Raw genomic sequence first — 22,881 nt, forward strand, 5'->3', positions numbered from 1 at the left:
AATTCCAACACTTATAAATTATTCCAACTTATCACTCTCATTTGTTTTTAACACTCGTATATAATTTGTATCTTAAGACCATCTAGGTTTTCCTCAAATTCTTAAGATTTTCTTAAAATCCTTAAAACATAATTCGTTGAAGATAAAATACATGGGCGCAAATAACAAGAGGTCAAAAGGAGCAAACCAAATCATTTTCAAACATAATCAATATGACAAAAAGGTTCTTTATTTATTGAACCATATATATATATATATATATATGAAAAGGAAATACATAAATCTTGGTTCAATTTTGCATATGAATAACAAACATTGTAAATTAGTTTTGGCGACTCTTCTGAACTCTTTTTGTTTCATAATTTGGAGGAGGTGGACAGAAGCACCTATGTTTTTTCAAGTCACATGTGGGTTTTGAATCTATGCATCTAATAAACTTTGCACAATCAGCATCATTAGAGCAAGCTCGTTTTGCATGACTTCCTTGTCCTATCAACATTTACATTGTTGAACAAATCAGTGAAGTATACAATTTTTTTTATAACAATATCGAAAAGTTAAACAAATTATTAGTTTTACTAGTCGATACATATATCTTAAAATCTTAGACACATAAATTGATAAGAGAATTGCTTACCAAGCAATATAAGCAAAACGAAGATCAAGAAAACCTTAAGGATTGTTGCCTTCTCCATTTTCTTTTCCAAGTTTTGTGGTAATGCAAGATTAATTAACTATTTATGTGATTGTTGTTATTGATTTTAATTGTCACTCTTAGAAATGTATTTATAGGGAAACAAAGACATTTGGTTGATACAGAAATAATAACTTAGAAAAAGAAATTTAATGTAATTTCCCTAAATTAAAGTAGTCAAATCAAATATTAAAGGTTACACAATACAAGTAATCTTCAATCATTAATATGGTCAAATAATAATTTCTTTTTTGAAAAAAAAAATGGACAAATTGAATTATTTTGAAAACTGAGTAAATTTTCCTTTGTTGTTTGAGAAGTAGAGTTGTCAGTGTGGGTTTGGACCGTTAGGCTGGCCTTGTCTAACCCGTGATTCAATAGGATTGGACTAAGATTTTTGAAACTCATTTAAGAAAAGCACTTTTAGCCCAGCCTGAATAAAGATGATGATTTGTGAGGCTTGATAAATAAAAGAGGGTCGTCCCATAAGCCAAATAATAATTAATTAAATAATAAAATAAAATAGAGTTCTAAAAATAATAAGAGTCCAAACTCAAAACACCTAGGATTTCAAAAGAGCTAAATAGAGGTTTGTATAATTCACCTAACATGTTTTAAGTTTGGGTCAACTTCAAACGACCATATCTTTTAGCACTTAAAAAGTTAGGTGACTCATGACCTATCAAATTAAAGGGCTCTCAGTTTTGTTTCCAACGCCACCAACTTTGCTTCATATTAGCTTGGATTAAAAAGTTATATATGCCTGTTCGAGTGAAGCATCTCTTCTAAAGGCACCTCTATCGTTTTAGAAGGGCAGTTTGGTCTTTTGTTTTGTCCTTCTAAGCCTAGCCACGTTTTTCTTCACCCTATAAAGGTCTAATCAAATGTTAAACCACCTTTCACGTTCCTAACACTTAGAGAAATTAAAGCGAGATTCAAAGAGGGAAAAAACTAGGTTCTCAAGCATTCTTCAAGATTTGTTGATTTTCACCAAAAACATTGTTGTTTCTAGGTATGTAAGGCTTCTCACTGCTGGGATTGTTCATCCTCACGCCATACATCTAGTTATCCATGAAGTGTTGTGTCTAAAGACTTCTTGAGTAGTTCTTGATAATTGTTGAATTCCTTAACAATGAAGGTTGTTAATTCTTGTGTGTTATTAATCTTTAGTAAAAGTTATGTTTCTCAAAGGTATTTTGTTAAATTCCTCATTTATTATGGTTGGGTTTGAGAATCGATAAGAATTTTGGAAAATTTTCCCATTCTAAACGAGTTAGGACTCTAAATTGAGTATAAAATTTGTCAGATTTTTGGGTATGGGGGTGTGGCGGCGCGCCAGGCCACCAAGGCACCTGGAATTTTGGTTTGTAGTTTGAGGCCTAGCGCTGGGTTGACATTAGCTTAAAAAATGTCAACACGTGCTAGGCCTAAAAAGAATAGAAATTTATTCATAAAATAAGTTCAGGGGGTAATAGGACCTTAGTATAGTATAAGTGTGTCTCCGAGATTTCGGTTGGGGTGGTACCTATGCATTTTCTCTTTACTTGAAATCAAACTTATTAAATATTATGTAGATAATTATATTTGTGGATTTGATTAACAAGTAATAACACTAATACATTTAATAATTTCTCTAAAAGAAATAGTAACACTAACACTATGTAATAGTGTCTAGTAATATCTTTAATTGAATGTGTCTTTGCAAGTTAACTCTTAATTTTAGAAAAATTAAATAAAATACTATTGATTGTATATATATGCACCAAATTTTCATTTCATGCTTAAGTAGCAAAAAAGATAAATTCTGTTCCATCAGGATCAAACAATTTTATGCCCTTCTCATAAAAAATGTAGCTAATTAGAGAAGAAAAAAAAGTGTAAGTTTTATAGATGGTGTGTTTGGGACGAAGGAAAATACTTTCAATTTTCTCATGTTTAACTTAAATGTTTCAAAAAATATATTCTCAAATGAACTTAATTTTTTAATCAAATTAAGGAAAATGACTTTCCTTATCACTCGAATACCCGACCCCAACTTTGGAGCCAACACTTGACCCGACTCGGACTAGATTTCTTATCTTGACTAGAGCCCTAACCCTATTGTCGACTCACGACCCAAATCTAACTTACACCCAATCCAAGACCTAACCCCCGATGCATGCCTGACTCTTAACCCTTGACCCAACTCTCGATCCCAACCCCAACCCTAGACCTTAATTATTCCCAACCCTTACCTAGAACCCAACCTCGACCTTAATTTGAAACCCAAACTCCTGACCCCAACTCGAGAAACTCCCGACCCTAATTTAGAATCTCGGCACTAATATTGAAGATGATCCGAGATGTATCTCTTAACCCTGGTAACTAACTCCTGACCTTGATCCTGATTTAGGATCCAACTTTATTGTCTATGATCCAATTTATGACCTAAAATCAACTTCGAACCCTACATTGGATCTAACTCCCGTCCCCTACCCAGGATACATAAATGCGCCCTTTAACTTGACCTCAATAGATATTTATGCCCTCCAACATCGGATGTGCACATGTAGACACTTAAACTTGCATAAAGTTGAATAAGTAGACACACGTGTCCTATATAACATGATACTTGTAGAACGTCACGCGAGACACGAATTGCCACATGCATGCCTCTTACGTGGCATAACAATCTTTTTAATTAATCATTCTTAGTAATGGGGAGAAATCGGATTCAATTCACATCACAAACTCTGAGTCAGTTCATAGATATGGTCACTCAACGTTAACTTTGTTGTACTAAATTCACTAAACTATTTTTCTTATAAAAAAAGTTACTTATATTTGCCTAACTAGTAAATTGATATGTATCACAAAAAGTCACAAGGAGGAAATAAAAAAAGAGATAGTTTATATGATACACCTTAAACAAAATTGAATGACTTTCTATTATGAAACGTATTTTAACTTGAACAAAATTACGTACATCATTTACAAAAAAAAAAAAACATAATTCTACGACTCTTCGATGAATTGACCATCCAAGCAATCACCCCTTACAAATCATTAGTTTGTTCGTTCACGTTAACTGCAGGTGGAGCTCCAACAGGTGGACGTGAAGGAGATTTGCAATAACACTTACTTGTTTTCAAGTAACATGTAGGATTTTGAGCAGGATTAGAACATTTCAATAGAACAGTGCAATCGAGATCGTTTTTACACATCTTTTCATTAATATTTGGTTTACTATTTGGAAGTTTACAATAACAATTTTTTGTACTTGCAAAACATGCAGGTACTCCCTTCACACAATTCAATTGTCTAGCACAATCTGCAGTTGTTTGGCACCTAAAAGGTTTAGTATCATGTGGAAGTCTACAATAACACATGTTTGATATGTAGTAACATACAGGATGTCCTTCATTGCATTTTAAATTTTTAATGCAAATGTCACTATCGTTGCACCAAGTGACTCCATTGATTGTTTGTCCTAACAACACCATCAATAATATATCGCGTAAGTTAGTTAAAACATATCTGAAGTATCGTGATATTTTGTCTAAATATGATTATAACAAGAGTTATAAGACTCAAAAACATGTACAATGGTTTTCTGAGTTCTGTCATACCTGAACTATCAGTTGTTCACTTTTCCTATCTAAAGTTCAAGTAGAAAACTTACTCATATGATAGTTATGTCCAAAACTTGAAATTTTTTTTGAAATATTTAGGTGTGTTTGACGATTTATATTAGTGAATATTTCAAATCGGGTATTGAAAAGGTGTCAATTTTTTTTACCATTATAAAATGGGAAAATGCACAAGTATCCCTCTAGATTATGATTGAAATTTCAGAGACACACATTAACTATTCTAAGATCCTATTACCCCCTAAACTTATTTTTTTGTAATTTTGTGCGCCTTTTTGACTTATGTGGCATCTAAATATCTCCCACGCGCCTCAATTGCGTGGAGTCACATCGTGTGTCATGTAAGACAAAAGGACAAAAAAAAAGTTCAGGGGTAATAGAACCTTAGTTTAGTTAAGGTATGTCTCTAAGATTTTGGTCATAGCTTAAGGGATACTTGTACATTTTCCCTTATAAAATAATTGATTAAATAAAGAGAGACACAATCTGTTAAATGTTTTGAGAGTACAAATTTCTACTACATATATTTAATTATTGTGTTTGTTTAGCATGTTTTTGTTAGTGTGATATTTAATTATCATCAACATCAATATTCAAAAAATTGATCACAAGAAACACAAAACAAAATTATCTATATCCATAAGTTCTTAACATTTTTGGGGATATATACTAATTAAAAGATGTAATTTGGTCTATGGTGATCTTCTATTTAGTGAACTCTTCTATATCTTTATGATATTCAACTTGTGAATCGTATATCCCCAAGGTATACGGTGTATACACCTATGTAATTTTCTCAGCTAAACACATCGCGCACATAAATATTCGTTAAAAATTAGAGGGGTTGTCGTTGTTTTTTCATCGACAGCTCCCTCTTAAATCGAATAAAGAGAGAATAGCTAGCTAGATTTACTTACCTATCAAAATAATCAAAAAGGAAACGAAGAAAACCTTTTTGATTAGTGTTGCCTTCTCCATTCTCTTCAAATTAGTATTTTGGTATTATTGAAAATTTAAAGTATTGTCAATTTTGCAATTTATATATGTTTATAATATATGTAAGAAAAGGCATTGACCACAACTTATTGATTGAGAAATAATAACCACAAATGAAAACCGCATTTTCATACACTCCTCACATTATTCACAATTTTTTTAATCTTTAATAAGAATATAATATATTTTTAAAAAAATTAATGGATATTTTCCTCTATAATAATAAAGAGGAAATATTAAAGTGAATACCAATTACTTAAAAGGAACAATGCGAGATACTTCATATCCTCCCTATGCCTATGGACCGGATATTTCGTGCGTGAATAATTTAATATGAGAGTTCAACATAAAAAAAAGTGAAAATTGAAATTGTCTTGCTCATGTAAAATAAATAAATTAGAGATATGATTTGGAAATTTTCAACCGAGTTTCTGAAACTCATCTCAATATTCATACGATTATAATATATAAATATGTCTTTTAACTTGGCCTTGACCGACATTTGTACTTACCAACTTTGAGTGCTCAAACTCTAAAGGCCCTAGCCAACCCATGTAAATGGTAGCCTATTTTGTTTGTCTTAGCTATCTTTAAGTAGGAGCTTTTGCTTCACTCGCTCTAGAGGAGGACCCACATTCATATGTGGGGATGCACGTGTACCCTCAAAACAATCACCTGTACATGTACGTATATCTATTTTGAGAAACAAACAGTGCATCAATGAAAAAAATAGAAATTCTCTTGTGTTGCTGGAACGTCAAGCTAGTAGAAATACATGTGAGACCAGGGTTCAAATCCAGCTAGAACCTTGTTTTTGTTTTTATTTTAAGTTTATTGATTCATTTTGAAATCTTCAATCAGTACAACAAAAACGACTTTTAGCGGCAATAAATAGACACAAGAATGCTAAAGTCTTTACCGGTAATAGTTAAGTGTCATTAGATCCAATGTTGTTAAAGTTTTTGTAACACATACAAAGAGTACTAGTTACCGCAAAAAATACATATTTAGCGGCAATTGTTAATTAATTGCCGCTAAAGCTTATTTTTTATGTAGTTAATAAATTCACTAAATTATATTTTTAATAATAAAAGTTACCTATCTTTGCCTAAATAGTAAGTAAAAAGTCGTAATGGGGAGGGAACAAATACACTTAAACGACAAAGAAATAGTAACAAAAATTATTTAAAAAACTTTCTTATTTCTACCAAAAAATATAGTTTAACAACTGAATCATCAAGTTACATCATTTAAAAAAAAATAAACACAAAACTAATAATATAACAACTTCTGACTACGATAAATCAAAATTGAATCGATGATCCAATAAATCACCCTTTACAAATTACGTTGTTCTCTCGCGTTAATACGCGGAGATCCAGTTGGTGGATGTGAATAATTTTTGCAATAACACTTGTGTGTTTTCAGGTAACACGTAGGTGCATCACCAGGATCCAAACATTTCAATAGAACAGTGCAATCGAGATCGTTTTTACACATCTTTTCATTAATATTTGGTTTACTATTTGGAAGTTTACAATAACAATTTTTTGTATTTGCAAAACATGAAGGTCTCCCATGTACACAATTCAATTGTCTAGCACAATCTGCAGTTGTTTGGCACCTAAAAGGTTTAGTATCATGTGGAAGTCTACAATAACACATGTTTGATATGTAGTAACATACAGGATGTCCTTCATTGCATTTTAAATTTTTAATGCAAATATCACTATCGTTGCACCAAGTGACTCCCTTGATTGTTTGTCCTAATAACATAACCATAGACAATAATATTATATCGATAATATATCGAATGAGTTAGCGAAAACACATCTAAAGTATTCTGATATTTTGTCTTACATTAAGAGTTAAAAGGGTCAAAAAACACATATGATATATGAAAGACTTGAATGTTAATATCGATGGAAAAAAGGCGTGTGAGATTTCTATCTGAACTATCATATGTTCACTTTTCCTAAGTAAAATTTCCTACCAAAATAATGGTGACATTTCAGACAAAAAAAGAGAACTGAATAATTTAGGTATGTTTCGATAAATATTTAGAGATAGTAAAGGTAGCTAGGAAATTCACTTATATGATAGTTCAAGAATGGAATAAAAAAAAACGAAATACTTTATCGAAATTGTTGGAATCGTAAGAGGTCTAATTGGATCAATGGTGGTCTTCAATTTGGTGAGATTTTTTTTAATCATTACCGGCCAGGTGGGATAAAATATTTTTGGCGTAACATATAAACATGTCATTTAACTTCGCTTATACCGACATTTATGTCATCTAACTTTAAATGTTCATAAGTATACACGCTCAACATGATAATTTTGTATCCTACATAGCGTCGTACTTGTATTATGTCACGTAGAACACATGTTACACAATTTACAATTTTATATTTTATATATCTTCGTGGTATTCAACCATAAGAACTTGTGAATTGTATATTCACAAGGTATATATATACAACATAAACACCAGTGGAATATAGTGATTTTTTTTATAAAACGAAAAAAATTGTGTAATTATTTTTTGTTCATATATCTCATAGTACGAAATAAAAGATAGGGGTGTGAATTGTTTGATTATCCAATGGGACGTAGCTAACATTTCTAACTTCTAAGATAACCTAGCTAAAAAAGTGTAATCTAAGATAATCCAGGAAGAATAGCTAACGAGATTTACTTACCTAACAAAATAACCAAAAAGGAAACGAAGAAAACCTTTTGAATTAGTGTTGCCTTCTTCATTATCTTCCAATTAGTATTTTGGTACTATTGAAAATTTAAAGTATTGTTAATTTAGCAATTTATATGTTCTATAATATAGGGAGAAAAAGGCATTGACCACAACTTGTTGATTGTGAAATAATAACCACATTCATTTGACCACAAATATAAACCTTATTTTCGTCATATACTATTCAACCATTGGGCTTCCTTAAACTTTGCTTTTATCACTATTTTTTTTTTTTAATGATTGTGATGTCCTAGCCAGTTTTTTTTCTGCTACCTCCTTAAAGAAAAGGCTATAATATATTTTTAAAATAAATTAATGGAAATTTTCCTCTAAAAAGAATTAAACTTTACCCGTTATCGAGTCTATTGATAGAAAAAGTAACATAGGTTAGCGGGATCGTCTCGACAAGTTTAGGGGCCTAAAGTCAAATTTTATATAGAGGTCCTATTATTTTTAGTTGACAAATATAAATTGAATAATTATAACATATTCAGTGTAATCGTACAAATGAGGTCTAGAGAGATAGGATATATATACGTAGACATTATGAAGTAAGAATGCAAACAATGTAAATTTTCAATGAAAATTATGTAATATAAAGTTTAGAATAATAATACATGACTGAAAATTTTTATAATATGATGATATTAAATAGTATTGCCATGAATTTGATAAGTAGATAAATAATATTTAAAAAAGTGTTTGATTAGTTTTAGCTTTATTGACCTATTAGGGAGTTATGTCGATTTATTTGAATCTCCTTACATTATGAACTTCCTTAATCTATGCTTTCACCAATTTTTTAATCTTAAGCGAATATAAAATATTAAAAAAATAAATTAATGGATATTTTCCTTTGACAAATATACCTCGAACTATCGTAAATGGTACGCAGATATACTCTGTCATATTTTTGGGACATTGGTGCCCCTGCCGTCCAAAAACTAGGGAATATACGCCCTTAACATACATGGCGCAATCTTATCCATCGATCCGATATTTAATAAATATCGGATCAATAGATAAAATTATATCAACTTCTCAAATCTTTAAAACTTTGTATTATATATTTCATTAAATTTTGCATTGCTTTCATTTTTATATAATAAAGGCCTACATATCTCTTAACGTCTTCAGATTTCATTACGATTTCTTTATGAAAGTTGGATTTAGGCCTCCGATCTTATCAAGACGACCCGATGGACAATATCAAGTACGAGTCATGTGGTTAGATAATGGTTTCCCAAGTCGCACACAAGCCCCCCATTGCTTCCTAGTCCTAATAACACCATTAACATTATTGAATAAGTTATTAAAAAAACAACAACTAGAGTTATCATAATTAAATAAATAAAAAGAGATTAAAATTGAATAGAGTTGGATTAGTACTTAATTATACCTAGCAAAATAAGAAAAAAGGACACCAAGAAAACCTTTAGGAATGTAGCCTTATTCATTCTCTCTTCCAAGTACTAATTTTGGTTGCACTTAAATAATTATATGAAATTTTTTTTATTGATATCTCTTTGTAACTAAATTGTTATCTTAAAAATGTATTTATAGGGGAAAAAATTGATCAAGGTTAACTAAAATCTACCTATTTGGATAAGTTATAATTTTAATTAGCCATTTTATTTTTTTAGATACTTTCGGTTTCAGATTTAGTTTTTTTAATTTTGTACTTCCTATGTTTCAATTTATGTATTATTTTTTGTTTTCGAGAGTTAAATAATTTAAGTTTAATTTGAAATTTGCTCGTGAAATCTATAAAAAAAACTTCAAAATGAAATTTATATATTTGTAAATTGCATAAAAAGTACTACTCCTTTCGTTTCACAAAGATTGATCTAGTATGATTTGGCACGGAGTTCGAGAAAATAAAAAAGACTTTTGATCATGTGGTACTAAATTAAAGTTATGTCAAATGTACAAATTCTTCTTTAATCATGTGGCCTTAAACATGCCACGTGGATAGCTTTTTTAAACAAACTAAAAGGAAAGAGGTCATTCTTTTTTAAATGGAAAGAGTATAAATTACTGTGATTGGCAATTCAAAATAATTAAAAGATAGATGATAGAATTACAATCAAACATAGACTTATTTAAATCTCAAAATTCAAAAAATATCACATAAATTTGGACGGAAGGAATAATTAATTAGATTTCTAAGATTGGATTACACAAGTCATGGGATATGTTATTCATGTTCTTACCCAATACAATTGAAAACATTCTCATTGTTCCTTTTTACGTGTCAAATTTTGATCTTTAGTCATTTTGATAAAATAAGAAAAATAATGTATATTTTTTTACCTACCTATTATACTCTCAATTTATTTAGAGAGTTAATTTTCTTAAAAAATGTAGAATCTCTTTAATGTGTAAATTGATTTTGAAATTTATCAATTAATAAGGGTAAAATGGTAAATTCATTATGTCAATTATTATTTTCTTAATAGATGTGTCAAGTAAAAAATGGACAAGTAAATAAGAACAAATGAAATAATATTTTTTTTTAAAAAAATTATCTCGTGATATCTTCTTATTGACCTATTTTAAATCAATCCTCAATTTATTATAACCCAAATCATAATGGGAGATCTAACTAAAATTCATACTCGTCTTATTTTATCGTCCATTATTTCAATACCGCTGTATCAACTAATCAAAATCCAATGTAGCACATTATATCAACTTCTCAAATCTTAAAAACTCTAAATTAATACATTTTTATTAAATTTTGCGTTGCTTACATTATTCTTACGCAATAAGGTCTACATATATATTAACCTCTTCAGATTTCAATAAGGTTTCTTTATAAAATTTGATTTTAGGCCTTCAATCTTATCGAGACGATCGGGTGGACAATAGCAAGTACGAGTCTTTATGTTACATAATGGTTTCCCAACGTTGCATATCAATTGGTGATCACAATCGCCATCTTCATTGCACACAAGCCCCCCATTGCTTCCTAATAACACCATTAACATTATTGAATAAGTTAGAATGAAGAAAAAAAAATAGAGTTATCATAATTAAATTAAATAAAAAGAGATTAAAATTGATTAATTAGTACTTGATTATACCTAGCAAAATAAGCAAAAATGACACCAAGAAAACCTTTAGGAATGTTGCCTTATCCATTTTCTCTTCCAAGTACTAGTTTTGGTTGCACTAAAATAATTATAAGGATTTTTTTATTGATATCTCTTTGTAACTTAATTGTTATCTTAGCAATGTATTTATAGGGGGAAAAAAGTTGATAAAATCTTAGCTATTAATGTATATGACAAAAATAAGTTCGTTATAACTTGAATTTGCCTTTTTAATTTTGGATAATTCCAAATCAATTTCTTCTTTTTGTAATTAATGAGATTTACAAAATCGAAATAATTGAATACATTATTATTGACTAAACATAGAGTATTATATTGTTTGTTATTAAATTGGTACAAAATTATCATTTTCCATTTTTTGGGCTACCTAGATACAGTTAACGTTTAATTTTTTGGCTTAGGTCACGAGTCACCTAAATTTTTATGTGCTAAAATATATGATCGTTTGACGTTGACTCATAACTTAAGAAAACCAATGGGTGACTTAAACAAATTTCTCTTTAGTTCTTTTTGGAAACTAGAGGTGTTACATCTAGTGACCTCAAACACCTAAGAAAGTTTAAAATCACTTGAAAAATTTTTGTTCACAATGAAAAAGGGTTTGAGTCTTAAAATTTTCGAGATGTTACAGAAAATCCATCCAACTGAGTGATAGTAATACAAGTGACTTGCAATTTGTTTATATTGTATTTCCTCAATACTGTGTTCTATTTTTAGTATGATGTTATAGTATTTTATATTTATACAAAACACCGCTTACAAAAAATTTTGCGTACACCAAGGTATAATAAAGAGTTACATGTTTCGTATAAATATTTTTACAATATTTTTATATATATAATTAAATTTTATAATTAAGTTTGTCAACGAATTAGTAATTGAGATTGGCTATTGAAAAACCTATATCCATTCTGATTTATCACTCTCTTTTGAATTTTAACACTTACAAATAATTTGTTTCTCAAGACCATTTTAGTGATTTATCAAAATCGAAGATTATTTAAAATTCTAAAACATAATTCATTGAAGATAATATACATGGCGCATATAACAAGGAAGTCAAAAGAAGCAAACAAAACCATTTTCAAACATTATTAATATGAAAAAAGATATCTTTATTTATTGAACCATACATATATATATATATATATAAAGAAAATACATAAATCATGGTTCAAATATTGTAAATCAGTTTTGGTGAGTCTTGTGAACCCTTTTTGTTCCATAACTTGGTGGATGTGAACAGTAACACTTGTGTTTTTTCAAGTCACATATGGGAGTTGCGTCTATGCACCTGATGACCAGACAATCAGCATTCTTAGTGCATGGGGAAGCATGGGATTTTCGCAGCGCTTCTTTGTCCTATCAACATTCAACATCGTTGAACAAATCAGTGACATATAAAAAAAAAAGTTATAACACATAATCAACATTTGAAAAGGTTAAAATTATTAGTTTTACAGGTTGATACATATAGCCTAAATATTAGACACATAAATTGATAAAAAAAAAGTTGCTTTACCAAACAACATAAGCAAAATAGAGATCAAGAAAACCTTAAGGATTGTTGTCTTCTCCAATTTTCTTTTCCAAGTTTTGTGATAACAAAAGAGTAATAAACTATGTATGTGATTGTTATTATTGATTCTAATTGTCATTCTTAGCAATGTATTTATAGAGAAACAAAGGCATCTAGTTGATAGAGAAACAATAACATAGAAAAAGAAATTTAATGTATTTTCCCTAAATTAAAGAAGTCAAGTCAAACACTAAGGTTACAGATTACAAGTAATTTAAAATCATTAATATGGTCAAATAATGATAATTTTTTTAATGGAGAAATTTATTTATTTTGTAAAAATGAGTTAGTTTGTCTTTGCTATTTGAGAAGTATAGTCTTATTATATATATGATCTTTGATTCAAACTTGAAATGAATTTACATGGTCATATTCGTTTCATTTGTATTAATATCATGGTGGATGGATTAGATAGATGAAAATATTATTGTCGTTCTTTTGTATTGAATTTTGGATATACATAAAAGAAAGATACAGTATACGTACAGTTGCTTAATAATTAAAGGAAAAATTATATAAAATATCAAATTATTAATTCAAATTAAATGTTATAATCATAGTTTGATTTAATTGTAACTCGTAGAAAACAATTGTCATTCACCTCTCTCCCCAACGAATTTCGCTTGCCACTCTCCCAGGTCTTGTTCGTCACTCTCCCTCGTCTCACTCACTTTATACAAAGGCAAATGCATAAATTGTGTTTGTGTTTGTATAAAGCGGGATAAAATTATATATACACATACATATAATTTCGTCATATACACTTATAATTATACAAATACAGATTTCCCCTACAAGTTCTCTTTTGTCTTTCTCTCTTTCTCGCATTATATAAACACAAATTACAATGTATACTTTGTGTTGTATAATGCGGGAGAGAGCGATTTGATATACAAATGTTTTATTTCAATTTGTTGTATACAAATTCAAATTTTATGCAGATATACAAACACATAAAATTGAATTTAGAGGTTGTCAATGATTTATACAAAGGAGAGGCTGCCAATGATTTAATGTACCATAGCAAATATAAAAGTTGTTATGGGACACAATTATACAAACTATAGTTATAGTATACAAATATGATTTTTATGTTTGCTAAACCTAAAATTTACTTATAATTAAATAGTCTCCTATTGAACTAATTATTTCTATATGAATGCCGTCGATATTTTTCTTCTTTTTTCTCCCTTATTTTTGTCACAAGTTGGAAAAAAAATTAAAATTTTGAAATATTGGTGAAAATATTTTTTTTAAAATAGTTTTAAAATAATTTTTATAATGGTAAGAAAAAAAATCTGGTTTATGGCTAAGAGAGGCTAATTTATCTATAAGAGTATTAAGATCCCTAATCAGTATTATTTTTGGTTTAAAGCATTATGAATGATCTCATCTAAATAGACATTTACGTCCTTCAATTTTGGATATGTACAATTACAAGCATACATATAAATATGTATATAAGTAATCAAGTCGACACATTCTATGTGACATCCTACATGACAATTTGCATCATATATAATGTCCTACGTGCATTATATCACGTAATACGTCTGTATGTGTTTGTTCAACTTTATATAAATTTAAGTATTGATTTATCTACAATCAAAATTGAAAGACATAGATATCAGATGAAACCAAGTTAAAAGGGGTCGGAAATTGCGGTAACACAATAAGAGACTAAAAAGATATTAAAAAAATATAACACCATAATATATAATAGCCTTATCCACGTATAGCCTTAACCATTCAAAATATATGGATAATAAAGTTAGAAAACAGAGAGTAAACAAGCAAGAACAGAGCAACACTACTCAACAACAATGGAGAATTCTTTAACACTTTCACTACTCTCCACAATTCCAGTTCCCAATTCAGTACTCTCAACAAAACGTAGTGTTCTTTTTCGAGGAAATCCATGTTCGATTTCCTCGAAAATTGGTACAAAATGTGGTGGATTTAGATCATCAACAAGATTGTATGCAGGACTAACAGAGATAGAACCAGATATCAACGAAGATCCTGTTGATCGATGGAGAACTAATGGCATTGACATTGTAATGTTTCTTTTCTTTTCTTCGTTGTTTTTAAATAATCGTAGTGTTCGAGTAAGTTTAATACCTTTCATCAACATAGATATCGAATAATTTTGATATAATACAGAATGTTCTTTTAACTGACAAATGTAACTATTTTTTTAATTTTGTATAAGTGTCTACTTGTGCACACCGAAAATAAGAGGGTATAGATGTCAACTGAAACAAAATTGAAGGGCATATTTATATTTTATGTCATAATTTTTTTTATTGAAATTTTGACAGATGAGAAGAAATCTATCATCTACTGATATTATCGACCACTAGTTTAAGACAGACGCATGTTAACTAATTTTATTTTATTTTAATTTGTTGCAGGAAGATTATGTTTTTGGAAAATACGATGATCATCATACGTACTTTGAAAGTGAAGATAAAAAAGGTAAATAACAATATATGTGTTTTTTATTTCTTTTTAATTTGTAATTTTGATTTGAAAAAATGTATAAATTTGTCCAATGTATTATTATATGAATTCAATCAAAGTTAGTCTTTGTTCGACTTTTCGTTTAATAAATCGTTTCATATTTGTCCAACGTGAAATAAGTGAACTCCACGTGTCCAAATTCTTCGAAAAACACAATATTTGAATAGCTATTTTTACAAAAATAGGTAAATGTATACTTAATTCTATATCACTTGCATTTTCAGTATCATTTTGGGGATCCATAGCTGAAGATTATGCTGCTATTGCACCCCCAACAGGATTTCAAGGTATGTAACAAATCACCATAATAATATGATCATTAACATCTGTTTATTTAGTTATTTACTTTTCGCACTTTGATTAATTTCACGAGATATTTTTAATCAGTGACAAGTATCAGCTAACTCTATCCATCTACCAACATCGATTGTGGTGCACTGGTGGGAGTGTTTCACTCTTAGCCACAGGTCTCGGGTTTGAGTCCTGGGTATGATCTATTGAGAAAATCATGTTGGGAGCGTCACCCCCAAATATAGGTCCTGCAATGTGTGATTCGAATTTAGTCGGAATTCCAATGTGATCTCCGGACATCGGGTGGAAAAAAAAAACTCTATTCGTCCACAGTGGATAAGACAAATGAAAGGATCACCTAGAATTTTTTTCTCTCGCTGAGAACTGAACCTGATGAGACCTCGTGACTCTTAACCAGTTCATTGACCACTAGGGCACACCCTTGAGTGCTTCTTTAGTTATTTACTTAATATAACTTATTTTCTGGTGTTCGACAATAGGTATCATTTCATGGCTGTTTCCTCCAGCAATAGTTGCAGGAATGTACTTCAGTGTTCCTGTAAGTTAATGACTAAATCTCTACTATATTACACATTTTTCGAGGCTCGAAAACACCCATTTCCAGCAACTAAAGTCTTGTATTTTCACTTCTTTGACAATGCAGGGGGAGTATTTGTACATTGGAGCAGCTGTGTTTACAATTGTGTTCTGTATCATTGAGATGGACAAACCAAGTGAAGCACACAATTTCGAGCCTCAAATATATAACATGGAGAGAGGTGCGCGAGATAAGTTAATATCGGATTATAACACAATGGACATTTGGGAATTCAACGAAAAATATGGTGATTTATGGGATTTTACTGTCAAGAAGGACGATATCATGAAACGATAGAAATAAAAATGAATAACGAATTCATATGTTCTGAATATATCATTAAGGTATATATATGAATCGCGTAATGATCATTGGATTTCATCGATTGCTCGAGGATGCATATGTTCTGGTGTTGTTCCGTGGCTGTAGTATATGTTTCTTAACTACACTGAGATGAAAAAAAACTCTAATGAACTCCCTAGCCGAAGAATTACACTGTATATATAAGGTCAAAGTTATATATTTCTTTTTAGTATATGTCAAATCCCTTTATCAATTCTTTATTTTTTGAATTTCCTTAATAAAAATTCTGATTCAGCTACTGCGATCAGAGTCGTATAAATCAAGAAGTACATAGGATGTTTAAAGTTACATTTAGAAGGAACTTAAGAGTTGGAAAGTTTGATTGAATGATAAGTGATAACTAACATGATTTGGCTGGTTAGTTTTTTTTTTCTAATTTTTTTTATGAATGTTCTGATATTGCTTGTTGTATGTGTAAATATACCTACTGAATTAGCTCTATGTACTACTTTCATTTCAATTTACGCGACACTTTTTGAATTTCGAGATTCAAACAAGTCTATCTTTGATCGTAAATTTTCATATATATCTTTTAATTATTTTGAATTGTCAATTATTGTGACTTATATTACTTTTAACGTAGTTTACAAATATATAAATTTAATTTTGAAAAAAATTAAAGATTCTACATGCAAATTCTCAATCATACTTAAACTATTTGACTCTTAAAAATGAAAAATATCACATAAACTGAGATAGAGAAAGTAATAGTTAATTATTTCTCAAAAGATATAAGTACTATTTATATTAAATTTTAACACATCGTCAGAAAAGAGCATTGGATGTTGCATGACTTCGCATTTAAAAATTCTAAATTCGCCTTTATTAAGAGTAATTGAAGAGTGAAAATACACACAAGAAGCTTGAATAACCGCTATTTATGACATAGTAAAAAAATAATATCTTAAATTTTATAAGATTGAAATTTCAAATTTCAAACTTCAAACATACGAATATGAAGTTGAGTTGGACTTACAAAGGAATTGAAATGGGAAAAATTACAATTATAATTAAAATTGGGAATTGGTAAAAGAGGTGAAAACAGATAGTATGGTGATGGTGCAATAGAAATGATGACATTTTTTCATGAGTTATGAAGTTACCAATCATAGTAATTATAGGTGACAAATGCATAAATTTAAGCTTTGATTGGAGCAAAAATGAAAATTTTGAGGTTCAACTAACCTCAAAATTTAATTTGTGCTTCTTATTATTAACTCTTGACTAAGACAAGATAAGGTATGACTTGTTCAAATAGACTTGGTCAAAGATCACTTTTACAAAGACAGCAGTGAATAACATAGGTGTATGCAAAATTATTTTGGAAGAATTGTCACAATTTAGCTTATAAGTGGAGTGCAAGTTCAATAAAACTCAATAATTTTAATTCAAAATATGTATATTATTGAGAAATTCATTAAATATGTACGTAGAATAAACTTCATAATGTTGGGTCAACCTTTAAGATTTAGGTAAGACAGGTGATTTCCAGGCTTTATTTTGGGAAAAGGGACAAATATATCTCCCGAACTATTGTAAATGGTATACAGATACCCTCTGTCACACTTTTGAAACATTGGTGCTCCTGTCATCAAAAAACTAGAGCATATATGCCATTCACTCTAACGGAAGACTAAATAGGGAGACGGTCGATCCGATATTTAATAAATGTCAGGTTGATGGATAAGATTATGACACGTATATGTCCGTTAGTATAAAGAGTATATATGTTTTAGTTTTTTGACGATAGAGGCACCAATGTCCTAAAAGTATGACAAAGGGTATCTGCATATCATTTACGATAGTTCGAAGATATATTTATCTTTATTTCTCTTTATTTTTTGTCTAGTACTAGCTTGTTTAGCCAAACTTTCGATGAGATTGAAATTTCAGATATTATAAAAATATCAGGAAAAAAAAATGAAGTGGTGTCAAATAATACCAAGCATTTGTGTCACTATTTGATAGCAAAAGTCCTTTTAATGACCCCTCCATTACCCTCCAAATGATCCCATTAGCTTCCATAGTCAAGTTTAAAAGTCTTGATCTTCATCATTCATGAGCGATTTAGAGATTGATTGTATGTCACCCAATCATCATATTATCGAATCATTAGCTCTGATACAAGTTATTGGATATTATCGTATGATATTATCTGTTTTAAACTAAGTTTGTAAGGTTATCCTATTAAGAGAACCCTACATCTTATATATACATTTTTTTTCTTTTTAACTTCATTAGTATCCATCAGTTGCATTCTCAACAATTTTTAAAGTTAAATTAAATCACATTAATTTAATATTTTAAACAAAAAAATTAAATATTCTAAAATTATATGAAAAGTGCTATAAATTGTAAGTTTTTGCGTATTAATATAATTAAAAGTATACATTTTAAAAAGTTAGTCAATTTATAGTTTGATTCTAAAATTAAAAATCATGATAAATAATACAAAACGAAAAAAAGTAGTAGTACAAACATGTGAAAACATTTTGCAGAAAAAACAACAAAGATAAACATGAATATTTTCTACAATATGGTTGATATAGCTCTTCTGCGTGGGTCTCGTTTGATAAAGTGTATTAATAATGCTTAAATTAAAAATATATTAATTAATTATATACAAATTATTTAGTTAAATACTTTTTAATAAATAATTACAAATTTTAGCAATATTTTTTATTTATTATCATTTATAACAATACTATATTAAATCTGTAATATGTATTAAAAATGAATCAAGTATATACTCCCTCCGTCCGAAATTGTTTGTCATGTTACGCTTTTCAAAAGTCAATTTAACTAATTTTCAAAGTTAAATTAGATCACATTAATTCGATATTTTAAATTAAAAAAAAATAAATATTCTAAAGCTATATGAAAAGTACTATAAATTGCAATTTTTGCATATTAATATGATGAAACAATACATCTTAAAATGATAATCAAAGTTTATATAGTTTGACTCTAAAAATAGAAACTATGACAAACAATACTGGACGGAGGGAATAATATATATATGTATTATAACTATTTTTAAAAATATACTATATTTGTTTAGTAAAAAGTTCACACATTGTATTATAGTGTATTAGAATGTGTGATAAACGTGTTATCCATCAATAAAACTTGTATTATATGTAAATAATAAATTATCTTTTATAATATAAATTAAAAGTGTATTATAAATGTATTAAAAGTGATAAAGTGAAAAAATGTAACTATTTTTTATTTGCAGTAATTTTTTTTAAATTTCTTTGGTATATCAAAAATAGCATGCATGATATACAAATATTTATTTATAAAGATACCATTTACATTTTATGGTGGAAAAATGTAAAAAAAAATTGAGGAGAAATGAGGCCTTTAACCATTCTAATGCATACATTATAAAACCTCTTGCATTACTAACACCTAGAAATTCATTGTATTAGTAATACGCATCTTAATACACACAATAAAGTGTATACATAACATGATAAAATGTATTAAACGAGATAATACTAACACACAAAGCTAATACATGCATTATTTTTGCTAACACTCTACCAAACACCCTTAAGGTTCAACACCACCATATGAGGAATTCCACAACAACCAATTAAATGGGAAAAAATCCCCATCAATCATGAAATAGTGAATACCAAGAATATACATGAGAAAAAACAACAAGAAGTTGGGTATATAAACTTCATAAAACTCCATCAAATTTTATACAAACACACATCTCTCCTTCAACAAAAAACAAAGCCAAAAAATGATAACAAAACAACTATTTGGTTTTTCACTTCTTATTTTCATATCATTCATATTCAACCAAAACATATGTTATGCACAAAACCCACCAAGCATAACAGGATATACTTGTAATCCCAACCAATTCAATCCATGTCAAACTTATGTGTTATACAGAGCTAGAGGACCACAGTTTCTTGATTTAGCCTCAATTGGTGATCTTTTTTCAGTAAGTAGGATAATGATTGCAAATCCTAGTAAGATTTCCAACCCAAACACAACTCTTGTAAATGATCAACCCCTTTTTGTCCCCATCAAATGTTCTTGCAACAACATCAACTCAACTTTTGGTAGCATATCTTATGCTGGCTTAAACTACAGTTTCAAAGCAGGTGACACAATGTATGATATGTCACTAACCAAATACCAAAATCTTACTACTTATCAATCTGTTGAGGCTGTTAATCCCACAGTTGAAGCAACCAAAATTGCTATAGGGCAGACCATAAAATTCCCAATTTTTTGCAAGTGTCCAAACAGAAGAAAAAATCAACCAAGACTACTCTTAACTTATGTTTTTCAGCCTAATGATAACATTTCTTCTATCGCATCAAGATTCCGGATAACCCCACAATCCATAACACAAATGAATGGAAATAATATCAAGATTCTTGATACCATTTTCATCCCTCTTTCTAATCTACCTAATCTTACACAGCCAGCATCTTCAAACACCCCACCACCACCACCACCACCCACAGCACCAGCACCAGTAATTCAAGAAAATGACAGAAAAGGGACTGTCATTGGGTTAGCAATTGGTTTAGGGGTTTGTGGGCTGATTTTGATTTTGATTCTTGGTTTGTTTTACAAGGAGAAAACAGTAAAGAGAGAAAAGTATAGTGATATAGAAAGACAAAAAAGTTTGTATGTTGGATCAAAAAAGGGGTCTATTGTTGATAAAGATGTTGAAGTGAATTTGATGGCTGATTTATCAGACTGTTTGGATAAGTATAAAATGTATAAAATGGAACAACTTTGGGAAGCAACAAATGGATTTGATGAAGAGTGTTTGATTCAAGGGTCTGTGTATAAAGGAACAATTGATGGAGAAGTGTTAGCAATCAAGAAAATGAAATGGAATGCCCGTGAAGAACTCAAAATCCTGCAAAAGGTAAAAAAAAAACGTCACGTAAAATTAAGCATATATACGTATCCACTGAAGAATTTTTTTTGTATACTACTATCCCTCATCCCAATTTATGTGACGTAAAAATCATTTTATTAAGGATAACATGAACACTTTAAAGTTAAACTGTTACTGGATAGAATATATGTCATTCTTTTCACCTTTTTTTGTTTGTGTAGGTGAACCATGGGAATTTGGTGAAGCTAGAAGGTTTTTGCATAGACCCTAAAGAAGCAAATTGCTACTTAGTCTATGAGTATGTTGAAAATGGTTCACTACATTCTTGGCTTCACAGTGAAAAACCTGAAAAATTGAGTTGGAAAACAAGACTAAGAATTGCAACTGATGTTGCAAATGGTCTTTTATACATTCATGAACATACAAGGCCAAGAGTTGTCCACAAAGACATCAAAAGTAGCAACATTCTCCTAGACTCCAACGTGAGAGCCAAAGTTGCCAATTTTGGTCTAGCTAAATCAGGGTGCAATGCTATAACAATGCACATTGTAGGTACTCAGGGGTACATCGCCCCTGAGTACCTAACCGATGGGATTGTATCCACTAAGATGGATGTTTTCTCATTCGGGGTTGTGTTGCTCGAGCTTGTGTCAGGGAAGGAGGCTATCGACCATGAAGGGAAAGTCTTGTGGGCAAAAGTTAGTGATTTTTCAGAAGGGAGTGAAGAAAGGAAGGTGAGTAAATTGCAAGAATGGATGGATGAAAGTCTTTTGAGGGAAGAATTAACTATCGAAAGTGTTGTGAATGTGATGCCTGTGGCTATTTCATGTTTGAATAAAGATCCTTCAAGAAGGCCAGGCATGATTGAAATTGTGTATGCATTGTCTAAAAGTATTGATCTATTTTCTGATGTTTCAGAGGAGGGACTATCTCCAAGGCAAGTCACAGCAAGATAGACTACATAATAGTACAAGCATATTATGTAAAGTTGTTTTGAAGTGGAGTAGCATTTTGTGTTTTGAGGTTTTTACTTTACTTTAAAGTTTTCTTCTATATATGTGTAATATTACTCCTATTCTATAGTAGTAGTGGTAAATCTCATTCCGAATAAAAGCATGTTTAAGGTTGTTCTAATGTAATTCTTTACAATTACATGTATTAGTAATGCAGTTATCTAAATTGCAAATCAAACACCATATTGATTTTATAATGAATAATTTACCTCCTAAATCAGCTACCAAACATGATATTACTTATTCAGGATCCGATACTTGCATAACTCAACTCCAAACCAACTACCAACCGACCTTGAATGAAAAGTATTTTCCCTAATTCTTGCAATAGTTAAATATACCTTGGAAAAAGATGTATCTCAGAAATAGCTAGTCCAAACATGTGAAAACATCCTGGAGAAAAAAAACAAATATAAACACGAGTATTTTCTACAATATGGTTGAC

The 22,881-nt window shown here is 29.8% G+C and overlaps 4 protein-coding genes and 1 long non-coding RNA gene across 5 annotated transcripts; 2 read left to right on the plus strand and 3 right to left on the minus strand.

Moving 5' to 3' along the window:
- Window positions 1-213: 213 nt before the first annotated feature.
- LOC114073975 lies at window positions 214-762 on the minus strand. Its single transcript, XR_003574449.1, has 2 exons — window positions 638-762; window positions 214-489 (listed from the first exon to the last, which is right to left on the minus strand). It is a non-coding gene; the product is annotated as an uncharacterized LOC114073975 (long non-coding RNA).
- A 2,802-nt stretch (window positions 763-3,564) lies between these two features.
- On the minus strand, window positions 3,565-5,349 carry LOC107030517. Its single transcript, XM_027911806.1, has 2 exons — window positions 5,241-5,349; window positions 3,565-4,163 (listed from the first exon to the last, which is right to left on the minus strand). Exons 1-2 carry the CDS (start codon window positions 5,299-5,301, stop codon window positions 3,730-3,732), a joined length of 495 nt encoding a protein of 164 aa, XP_027767607.1. The 5' UTR covers window positions 5,302-5,349; the 3' UTR covers window positions 3,565-3,729.
- A 1,246-nt stretch (window positions 5,350-6,595) lies between these two features.
- On the minus strand, window positions 6,596-8,193 carry LOC114073974. The gene is made up of 2 exons (XM_027911807.1): window positions 8,022-8,193; window positions 6,596-7,085 (listed from the first exon to the last, which is right to left on the minus strand). Exons 1-2 carry the CDS (start codon window positions 8,080-8,082, stop codon window positions 6,658-6,660), a joined length of 489 nt encoding a protein of 162 aa, XP_027767608.1. The 5' UTR covers window positions 8,083-8,193; the 3' UTR covers window positions 6,596-6,657.
- A 6,311-nt stretch (window positions 8,194-14,504) lies between these two features.
- LOC107030515 (photosynthetic NDH subunit of subcomplex B 5, chloroplastic) lies at window positions 14,505-16,734 on the plus strand. The gene is made up of 5 exons (XM_015231788.2): window positions 14,505-14,823; window positions 15,181-15,244; window positions 15,514-15,576; window positions 16,081-16,139; window positions 16,245-16,734. The coding sequence occupies exons 1-5, from the start codon at window positions 14,590-14,592 to the stop codon at window positions 16,473-16,475; spliced, it is 651 nt and encodes a 216-aa protein (XP_015087274.1). The 5' UTR covers window positions 14,505-14,589; the 3' UTR covers window positions 16,476-16,734.
- A 3,422-nt stretch (window positions 16,735-20,156) lies between these two features.
- Window positions 20,157-22,619, plus strand: LOC107030507 (serine/threonine receptor-like kinase NFP). Its single transcript, XM_015231779.2, has 2 exons — window positions 20,157-21,450; window positions 21,645-22,619. Exons 1-2 carry the CDS (start codon window positions 20,299-20,301, stop codon window positions 22,377-22,379), a joined length of 1,887 nt encoding a protein of 628 aa, XP_015087265.1. The 5' UTR covers window positions 20,157-20,298; the 3' UTR covers window positions 22,380-22,619.
- The last annotated feature ends 262 nt before the right edge of the window (window positions 22,620-22,881 follow it).

The sequence above is a fragment of the Solanum pennellii genome, chromosome 9 (assembly GCF_001406875.1).
Source record: "Solanum pennellii chromosome 9, SPENNV200".
NCBI lineage: Eukaryota > Viridiplantae > Streptophyta > Magnoliopsida > Solanales > Solanaceae > Solanum > Solanum pennellii.

What these genes read in the sequence shown, in the direction of transcription:
- LOC107030517 (XM_027911806.1), bottom strand. Translation starts at nt 5,301, where the DNA reads ATGGAGAAGGCAACACTAATCAAAAAGGTTTTCTTCGTTTCCTTTTTG. An exon ending in CTTTTTGATTATTTTGATAG is followed by an intron (nt 4,164 to 5,240) that starts GTAAGTAAATCT and finishes TGGTGTTGTTAG; the next exon opens with GACAAACAATCAATGGAGTC.
- LOC114073974 (XM_027911807.1), bottom strand. Translation starts at nt 8,082, where the DNA reads ATGAAGAAGGCAACACTAATTCAAAAGGTTTTCTTCGTTTCCTTTTTG. An exon ending in CTTTTTGGTTATTTTGTTAG is followed by an intron (nt 7,086 to 8,021) that starts GTAAGTAAATCT and finishes TTATGTTATTAG; the next exon opens with GACAAACAATCAAGGGAGTC.
- LOC107030515 (XM_015231788.2), top strand. Translation starts at nt 14,590, where the DNA reads ATGGAGAATTCTTTAACACTTTCACTACTCTCCACAATTCCAGTTCCC. An exon ending in GAACTAATGGCATTGACATT is followed by an intron (nt 14,824 to 15,180) that starts GTAATGTTTCTT and finishes AATTTGTTGCAG; the next exon opens with GAAGATTATGTTTTTGGAAA. An exon ending in TGAAAGTGAAGATAAAAAAG is followed by an intron (nt 15,245 to 15,513) that starts GTAAATAACAAT and finishes TTGCATTTTCAG; the next exon opens with TATCATTTTGGGGATCCATA.
- LOC107030507 (XM_015231779.2), top strand. Translation starts at nt 20,299, where the DNA reads ATGATAACAAAACAACTATTTGGTTTTTCACTTCTTATTTTCATATCA. An exon ending in AACTCAAAATCCTGCAAAAG is followed by an intron (nt 21,451 to 21,644) that starts GTAAAAAAAAAA and finishes TTGTTTGTGTAG; the next exon opens with GTGAACCATGGGAATTTGGT.